The sequence below is a fragment of the Oncorhynchus mykiss genome, chromosome 6, assembly GCF_057628025.1.
Source record: "Oncorhynchus mykiss isolate SJ-2025 chromosome 6, ASM5762802v1, whole genome shotgun sequence".
Taxonomy (NCBI): domain Eukaryota; kingdom Metazoa; phylum Chordata; class Actinopteri; order Salmoniformes; family Salmonidae; genus Oncorhynchus; species Oncorhynchus mykiss.
The window spans coordinates 26,897,852-26,907,767 of NC_143027.1; the positions used below are offsets into that span (position 1 = coordinate 26,897,852).

Genomic DNA, 9,916 nt, shown 5'->3' on the forward strand with positions numbered 1-9,916 from the left:
TCACCTATGCTTAGTCTAAAACAGCGACAACTAAAAGATACCAAAAACAATTTAGTGTCCAATCAACGTAAGATAAATACACTGCTCAAAAAAATAAAGGGAACACTTAAACAACACAATGTCACTCCAAGTCAATCACACTTCTGTGAAATCAAACTGTCCACTTAGGAAGCAACACTGATTGACAATAAATGTCACATGCTGTTGTGCAAATGGAATAGACAACAAGTGGAAATTATAGGCAATTAGCAAGACACCCCCAATAAAGGAGTGGTTCTCAGTTCCTATGCTTCCTGGCTGATGTTTTGGTCACTTTTGAATGCTGGCGGTGCTTTCACTCTAGTGGTAGCTTGAGACGGAGTCTACAACCCACACAAGTGGCTCAGGTAGTGCAGCTCATCCAGGATGGCACATCAATGCGAGCTGTGGCAAGAAGGTTTGCTCTGTCTGTCAGCGTAGTGTCCAGAGCATGGAGGCGCTACCAGGAGACAGGCCAGTACATCAGGAGATGTGGAGGAGGCCGTAGGAGGGCAACAACCCAGCAGCAGGACCGCTACCTCCGCCTTTGTGCAAGGAGGAGCAGGAGGAGCACTGCCAGAGCCCTGCAAAATGACCTCCAGCAGGCCACAAATGTGCATGTGTCTGCTCAAACGGTCAGAAACAGACTCCATGAGGGTGGTATGAGGCCCCGGCGTCCACAGGTGGGGGTTGTGCTTACAGCCCAACACCGTGCAGGACGTTTGGCATTTGCCAGAGAACACCAAGATTGGCAAATTCGCCACTGGCACCCTGTGCTCTTCACAGATGAAAGCAGGTTCACACTGAGCACATGTGACAGACGTGACAGAGTCTGGAGACGCCGTGGAGAACGTTCTGCTGCCTGCAACATCCTCCAGCATGACCGGTTTGGCGGTGGGTCAGTCATGGTGTGGGGTGGCATTTCTTTGGGGGGCCTCCATGTGCTCGCCAGAGGTAGCCTGACTGCCATTAGGTACCGAGATGAGATCCTCAGAACCCTTGTGAGACCATATGTGGCTGGAGTGTGTCAGCAGTCCCTGCAAGAGGAAGGCATTGATGCTATGGACTGGCCCGCCCGTTCCCCAGACCTGAATCCAATTGAGCACAGCTGGGACATCATGTCTCGCTCCATCCACCAACAGACTGTCGCACCAACAGACTGTTGCACCACAGACTGTCCAGGAGTTGGCGGATGCTTTAGTCCAGGTCTGGGAGGAGATCCCTCAGGAGACCATCCGCCACCTCATCAGGAGCATGCCCAGGTGTTGTAGTGAGGTCATACAGGCACGTGGAGGCCACACACACTACTGAGCCTCATTTTGACTTCTTTTAAGGACATTACATCAAAGTTGGATCAGCCTGTAGTGTGGTTTTCCACTTTAATTTTGAGCGTGACTCCAAATCCAGACCTCCATGGGTTGATACATTTGATTTCCATTGATAATTTGTGTGATTTTGTTGTCAGCACATTCAACTATGTAAAGAAAAAAGTATTTAATAAGAATATTTCATTCATTCAGATCTAGGATGTGTTATTTTAGTGTTCCCTTTATTTTTTTGAGCAGTGTATGATGTTGGCTGTCCATGGTACTGATTTCTGTGTGTGTGTGTGCCTGCATGTGCGTGTGTGTAGAAAAAACATGTTGACTCTCCCTACTTGTAGAAAAACGCCGATGCCATCCTCTTCTTTCATTTTGTCTAAATGGTTTTATATTTTGTATTACTATTATTATTATTATTTTTGGGGCCTTTCAAAGTAAAAAAAAGTACCTTGTTTGAACATTCTACACACATTTACATACTGTACATGTTTTTTTATATATTTTTTTACAGTAGTTACATAGCAAGAATAAAGTAATTTGATTTTTTGATATACATTACATCTGGATAGATAGTACTTATACAATATACATCATGTTTTCAGCCATAACTATTATACAACATGAACTTTTAAACACACCCCTCAGCTACTCTCAGTCCATCCCGCCTATCTCCATAAACCGCCTGTTTATGATTTCCATGTGCCATATTTTTCAACTGTTCTGTGATGTTTCACATACATTCTGAACTGGTCTAGTTACATAGTATCAACAGATTCTAGGTTAAAGATATATTTTTACTAAAAGTACAGTTTTTTGGTTGATTGATTGACTATGGCTCACAACAGTGCTATTTGTAGGGTTCATTGTAGATACATTTGGTGATTTTTTTTCAGCCATTCCTGAACCTGTGACCGGAAACAAGCTATAGTACACAATTCTAGTTTTATGTTGTCCTAGGCTACCTAGCTAAAATGCTTGTTTGCTAGCCTAACTTCCTTTCATGGGCAATGATACCCCAGGCCATCTAATTAACATTAGCATACTACATCTAGCTACATGTCGAATTTATAGTTGGATCAGAATCGTAATTATAATAATTGCTCAGACTAAATCCCTATCTCCATCCATGGCTGACTTAGGAAAGAGACAATTTTAGCTAGCTAGCTAGCCACCGGAGGACAACAACACCACGAGATGTAACAATTCAAATTTTTGTTCTGTCAATGACGTTTGGCTTTTGATGTGATTGGTCTGAAGCCAAATACAAACTGTCTTTCCTTGACACTTGTTTTGGTGCACCAGGACCATTCACAGCTGAGCTCACCCAGTTTATCTCAACACTGATTGGCTATTATTATTTTTATTTTTTATCAAGGGAGGCCAAATGGTCGCTGGCTTCCCTTGCAGTCAATGCTACTCGCGGCAATAATGGCATTCTCTTTTTGACCAAACAGCATCAGATACATACGCTACACATACTGAGACAGAGGGGGGCTGTTTCATTTGCTCAGATGCTTTCTCTGGTGAGATACATTCAGCCACTTGTGAATTGAAGGAAATTTATGAAACACAGAGAGACTAAATAATAAATCAGTTTGTTCATTTTTTTCTTGGTACATTTTTGGGGGAAGCCTGGCTTCCCTTGGCATCCATTAATACATGCCACTGGAAATGCAATGAGGAGAGCTGATGTGATTCCTAATGAGAGACACGCGTTAGTTCTACATAGTATGTGTGGTGTGGATTTCAAAAAGAAGATAGAGTTCTCTTTGAGATGCTCAGCTATCTAGAATTCTACCGATTCCCATCTTTCAATGAGAAACAAATTTGAATTAGATCAGATAAGTGTGTTGTAACTGTTGCCAAATAATGACATTATTAGCATATATTGCTAAGAATCTGAGTGTAGGGTGACTCCCCTAGCAGGTCTTGAACCCAGGCCACCAGCACCAATGACAAACACCCTAACAACTGTCTCAATAAGGGATATCTCTAGGGTATGTGCTTATTGGACCCGTATAGTTAGACCCTAACCAGAATAAACCCTAACCCCTACTCCCTAAGCACTTGTGTAGATGTGAAACAACTTGATATGTGTAAATAATAGAATTAAGTAAATCTCAGCTCTGTTAAAAGTAAATCTCAGCTCTGTTAAAAGTACCCTCAAGAAAACTTGTATTGATCATAGTGATTGAGGAGTATCATTAAATCAGCTTAATGTTCCCCACCAACAATAGATAACAATACAGAAAGCGCTTAATTGTTGAAATAAGTCAATCAAATCAATGATGAGAGAGTATAGTCAAATTAACTGATAAATGACATAGACATAGTAGCGTAGCAGGAAGATCTGAATGCTGTAAACCAAGAGATTGTGAGTTCAAATCCTAGGTGACAACATGTAGAATAATATTTGCTCTATAAATGATCATGCACAATGTAATTGTGTGTCAAATATCTAAGTTGAAAACACTATGTTAAAAGCACTGTGTGTGAGTATCCCTAACCTTGCCAACAGACAAAACGAGCTATGAATGGATCAGTGATTCACCAATCATGGCCTTGGCAACAGTAACAATGCATGATATGTATGGGGTGGTCATTTATTTGGGACCATTAGGCTACTTCCTATCGACTGATGCAACGTTCCTATGAAACGTGTTGAGAACATTTAAATTGTACATTCTGAGAACATGACAACCATGTTTGGTGGGACATTGATAGACTATTCTCCCAACCCTCAGAAAACTGGACACATGAATGTTCTTCCAACTTCCCAAGAAACGTGTCTAGAAAATGTATATCTTATATTCTGGGAACATGGCAACCATGGTCTGTGTATGTTTGGTTGGTGAAATGTTCTAAATTTAATAGCAAAACATGCAACAACAAAAAATGTCAGGTTTTTGCTAACATAGATAGAATGTTCCTCTAACAGGAACACTGGACACTCATACATTAAGGGAACCAACCAAAACAATCTCAGAAGGTTTTTGCTAACATAGATAGAATGTTCCCCTAACTAAAAGGAAAACTGGACACTCATGCATTAGAGGAACATTATGGGTAACATTACAAAAACGATATATCTTCCTAGATTTGTTAGCTGGGGCATTATGCTCAGGAGAACAGTGTCAAAACATCATCCAATGAAGGCAGACACTGATAAAACCAAAAACATAGCAAACCTGTTGATCAAAGTGAAAACGATTTATCTAGGGTATTATATATAAAAGCTGTATTATGTGTAGTGACCATAGTCTGTCCTCGCTCTGGTTACCATCTCGAGACAAGGAATAAAGTTATAAAAGCTATAACTTAATAGCAAGACATTTGAGATACAAGATCGTTTCTAACCTGCTGTCTGCCTGGTAGGCTAATTTCATAAAGGCTGCTACCCTAGCCTACCCCAGAGGCACATTCGTATTGGCATGCGGCAGATTGATAATGGTGTTCCGTTCAATGTGTGAGGGTCTGCATGGCATTATGCCTCTAGGGATTTTCTCTATTTTGTGAAGAAATTATAGGCCTATCAATATATTCCAGTAGCATAGGAAATACATAACACATGGGTTATGACACAATCATGTAATCAATGACGTGATTCCTTCGTCTCTGAGCTGTTGTCTTGCCTAACATGAGCACAATGTATATGGGCAAATGGAACACATTCTTTCATATTGTCTTCAACATACCCATGTCTGCGTGCTGTCGGCTTCTTTCCACAGGTTAGAGCCTTCTGATGCTTGACTCCAAAGCCCGCATGTCACGCGCAGTCCTCATTTGGTTGGACAAATAACCAACACTGCTCAACTAACCAATGCAACGAAGTCAGTGCAGCCAATTTGCTCCACAGCCAAAGGCACTGCACTGTGCACACCTGCCGCTGTGATCAAAAGTCTTGTAAGTATGGAGTAGCCTTATTTAGCGCTCGTATCCTTATAGCAGTTGCATACCACGACTCCAATTACATAAGCAAAGCAAAGCGTTGTACTCTAACAGATGATGATGTAAAAAGCCCATAAACAGAATTCCACCCATGGAAAAATACACTTTGAAAATAAGTTTAGGCCTATGTGTGACTTAACTCAAGAAACGCCAAATTAATAGCCTATCAACTAACAAAATACGCTGATATTCCGAGCAGCAAGCGTGTAATCCAGTCAGCAAGCGCCAGTTAAAGCTTTTGTTGGTGGGATTTAGCCAAGCAGATCACTGGCAAAGGTTTTCGCTCCATAGTCTAGTCGCAACTGGTCCTGATGAGAGAAATACATACAATTATACAGTTCTGTCGACTGCCAGTGCGCTCAGCCTCGCCAGACAAGGCTATTAAGGATGCCCTCTCCTGGCCATAACGCGTGCCAGCAGTTGCCATCAAATGGATGGATGAATATACACAAAATGAATAGACCATGTTTTATGTCTGAACAATGAACTGTAAGGCTACTTACTACACAATAACATAACGTTGCTGATTATTTATTGATTTCAGCAAGTATATAAGGTTGCAGGCTTAAACTTAAAGCCAAGGCTAAAAGCATCTAGCCCATATATCAAGAAATAAAGGCATCAGGTGTAGGCTACACTAGTAATTTCAGTAGAAATTCTCTTCATATGCAATATGTTCTGCCGTTTATTCCGTTCCATTCATCATTTAAACCATGCAGGAAATAAAAGGCATAGAGGCACAGTAAAGATACACTACATGACCAAAAGTATGCGGACACCTTCTTGTCTAACATCTCATTCCAAAATCAATGGCATTAATATGGAGTTGGGCCGCCCTTTGCTGCGATAACAGCCTCCACTCTTCTGGGAAGGCTTTCCACTAGATGCTGGAACATTGCTGTGGGGCCTTGCTTCCATTCAGCCAGAAGAGCATTCGTGAGGTTGCGCACTGATGTTGGGCGATTAGGCCTGGCTCGCAGCCGGTGTTCCAATTCATCCCAAAGGTGTTCGATGGGGTTGAGGTTAGGGCTCTGTGCAGGCCAGTCAAGTTCTTCCACACCAATCTTGACAAACCATTTCTGTATGGGTCTCGCGTTGTGCATGGGGCATTGTCATGATGAAAAAGAAAAGGGCCTTCCCTAAGCTGTGGCCACAAAGTTGGAAGCACAAAATCATCTAGAATGTCATTGTATGCTGTAGCGTTAAGATTTCCCTTCACTGGAACACAAGGGGCCTAGCCCAAACCATGAAAAACAGCTCCAGACCATTACTTCTCCTCCACCAAGGTTTACAGTTGGCACAATGCATTGGGGAAGGTAGCTTTCTCCTGCCAGCCGCCAAACCCAGATTCGTCTGTCAGACTGCCAGATGGTGAAGCGTGATTGATCACTCCAGAGACCACGTTTCCACTGCTTCTGAGTCCAACGTCGGAGGGAGCGTTACACTACTCCAGCCGACGCTTGTCGTTGCGCATGGTGATCTTAGGCTTGTGTGCGGCTGCTCGGCCGTGGAAACCCATTTCATGGGTTTGAAAGTGCCATAAGACTGGTAGACTTGCAATGTCAGCACAACGAACAGTTGTTGTGCTGACATTGCTTTCAGAGGCAGTTTGGAACACGGTAGTGAGTGTTGCAACTGAGATGATTTTTACATGCTTCAGTACTCAGCAGTCCCGTTCTGTGAGCTTGTATGGCCTACCACTTTGTGACTGAGCCATTGTTGCTCCTAGATGTTTCCACTTCACAATAACAGCACTTACAGTTGACCGGGGCAGCTCTAGCTGAGATTGCATGGCTGTGTGATCGATTTCATACACCTGTCAGTCAGCAAGTGTGGCTGAAATAGCCACATCTACCAATTTGAAGGGGGTCCACATACTTTTGGCCACTACTCAGCCATTGTTGCACTTTGCACTTACTCACTTAAATGTGTCATGAATAAACAAACGCTGCCTCATGACCTCTTAATGGGACTTTGACTCAAGCTCAGTCATTTCTGGTGTGGCCCTTTTAGTGACCACACTAACTACAAAAATGTACACTTTAGCTCACATCACTAATACACTGCAGTTGGCACCAATCAAGCCAATTCAGTCATTAGGCAGGCAGCACAGCCCAAGGGATAACACTGTGATGCCATCATGCGTTTTATGAATGCAGAAAGTAAGTTATAGACTGTTGACCAAAGAGAGTTGTTACATTGGAGGATTAACCAGGAATGGAGTTCCATCACAATGCAATGTCCAAAATCCACATTTTACACCTGCATATAACCACATTCGGAACATTAAATACTTACTTACGTAATAAAAATTTAAGGGACAAATAACCAACACATTTTAGTTCATTTAGTTTATTTTGGTAAACAGGGTTTTAAAAAGTCTAATTCAGCTCATGTATTCACATCTTATTCTGGGAATGGAGCCCAGAGCAAATGGAATATTTATACCCTGACAATTGGAAATTAAAACACTGCAAGTAGTCATGCTACCAGTGTGAGTTGGCGCTAAGAATAGAGCAAGCCTAAAATCCTTAAAATAGCCACTGACGTGAAAACATGCCTTAAAGGAACAATATCAAGACCTATTGTAGGAGTAAATGTGAATAAACATATTCAGACTTGACTTTTATTCAGACTTTAATAGAGAAGAAAATGTAGTATGATGGTCCTCCTACAAAACATTTTCAAACATCTTTAACAGTGAATTCATGAGAGAAACTGGCCTGCCCAGGACTGCCTGTCATGCACTGTCCCTGGCCTGTGCATGTTTGAATATTGCTGTTGCAATTCTACTGAACAACTTAACTGTCCTTGATTGAGAAAGAATGTCATTTTTACTTCCTTTCCCATCTCGGTAAGATTTCTGTCAGCAATTTAGAGCACTGCGTTTTATTTGTAAAATATTTGTAATCTCTAAAAACAAATTTTTATTTAGAAGATTCAGATATTTTCCAACCTAATCTTTACCAGCAAAGTATTACAGTAAGCTGCTGTTGTGTATGTATTATCCCATGTCAAGCCACATACACTCAAAGTTTTAATTACCTCCCTAAAAAAATCTTACATGACCCATTTTCTACTCAAGGATATTTATGTGGGCATGTGATTTTGCTGTTAAGAGGATTCAAGGCATGCAGAATGATCAAAGTAATATGTTTGTAATATTAGTATTTCCCAAAACAAGTGTTATTTCTAAGTGTGCATGTTACCTCTTAGTTTTTAAGCACTGGCAAGAATACATTTCTAAATCTGACAATTATAAGGAAACAAACTTTTTGGAGCATCTATTTGTGTGCATCAGTATTAAATGTTGTCTTGAGAACTCCTGACTATTTTGTGGATGTGTTCCTCAGTCTCATACAGCAAATTAGTTAACTTAAAAAACTTGCTATATTTGAGAAGAACTTTGAGTGACATACCTAATCAAATACATTTGGTCACCATACAATTCCACCTTTTAGTTTCTGGGTCAATAATAGTCCACAAATGTAATTATGAATTTCATTTTACCTCTGTCACAAGTTCACAACATGCACTTCCAAAGGCAGAGAGGGCTTTTTGTTTTCTAAAGCAACCAGCACTGCCTCCAAATTGCCTCCCATGAAACTTTAATGACTGTCTGTGACTGAGCCCTGAATAATTGAACAAGGGAAAGACCTGTCCTGGATGATTCCCACTGTAACACATTATGGAAATATACAAATAATACTATTAGATGAAACAAGCCACCTCAGCAATTAGGTGGGCTGCCGGGAGAGGTTCAAACTTTGACACTTTTGCTTACTTTAATTGCAATGAGGGCTACTCCGACAACTTGTGCTTGAGGAATGACTGGTTCAGTATTGAGACTGTAATTCCCTTTTAAGAAGGTCTCCCTTTATTCTTGAACTTCTTCACAAGGACTTTGTTCTTTTTCTGACCAATTGTGTTCCATCTTCTTCTTGTATTGCCTACATAAGAAAAGCCCTGTAGAAAACTGGCAAACCTATTTACCATCAATATTGTGATATCCTTGGAACAAAAGTATCAAAAGATACCAAGTCTTAATAATACTATTAATGAGTTAGGTGTCCAAGAGAAGCTTGGGGAAAGTGTATTTTGTTGATAATCTGAGTGCAGACTTCAGCTCTTCCATTTCCAGATTTGACAGTTACTGTATGTTGATATTTGTGAAATAATGAAAACCACTACTCCTCTCCGGCTAGAGGTTTTGGTAAATAAAGTATTTCAGCCTCGATGGCATCACAATGTTTAATGAAAATAACTTTTGGAGCACATGTGTACTGAATAATCTTGCCTGAACCTGTTAACTCTCAAAGATAATGCAGAGACTTCAGCTCAGAAGTCTACCAGTCTTGTGGCACTTTCATACCCAATCGGTCGTGTCTTTTTAGCTGGTGCAGTCATTAGGTTACAGAAAACTACTGCATGATAAGTATGCAGGGCTCAGTCACTGGAATGTCTTGGAGTACAAATTAAGTAATGCATTCCGTGTATCTTAAGATCTGTCTTCTTTACTTTGTCAGGCAGTCAGAAAACATCACTTAATTCCCTTCCATTTGGGAACCTGTGATCAAATTACCTTTGATGATGTGCTACAGAACTCTAAAGGTTATTTACCATGGTGC

The 9,916-nt window shown here is 40.9% G+C and overlaps 1 protein-coding gene across 1 annotated transcript in view; it reads right to left on the reverse strand.

Moving 5' to 3' along the window:
* The window catches only part of LOC110525621 (leucine-rich repeat transmembrane neuronal protein 4-like), a 66,201-nt gene extending 60,578 nt beyond the window's left edge, over window positions 1-5,623 (reverse strand). Inside the window, exon 1 of the mRNA XM_021605905.3 lies at window positions 5,036-5,623. Within this exon, the coding sequence (XP_021461580.1) occupies window positions 5,036-5,039 (4 nt within the window). The 5' untranslated portion in view covers window positions 5,040-5,623. The remainder of the gene's footprint in view (window positions 1-5,035) is intronic.
* Between the last annotated feature and the right edge of the window lie 4,293 nt (window positions 5,624-9,916).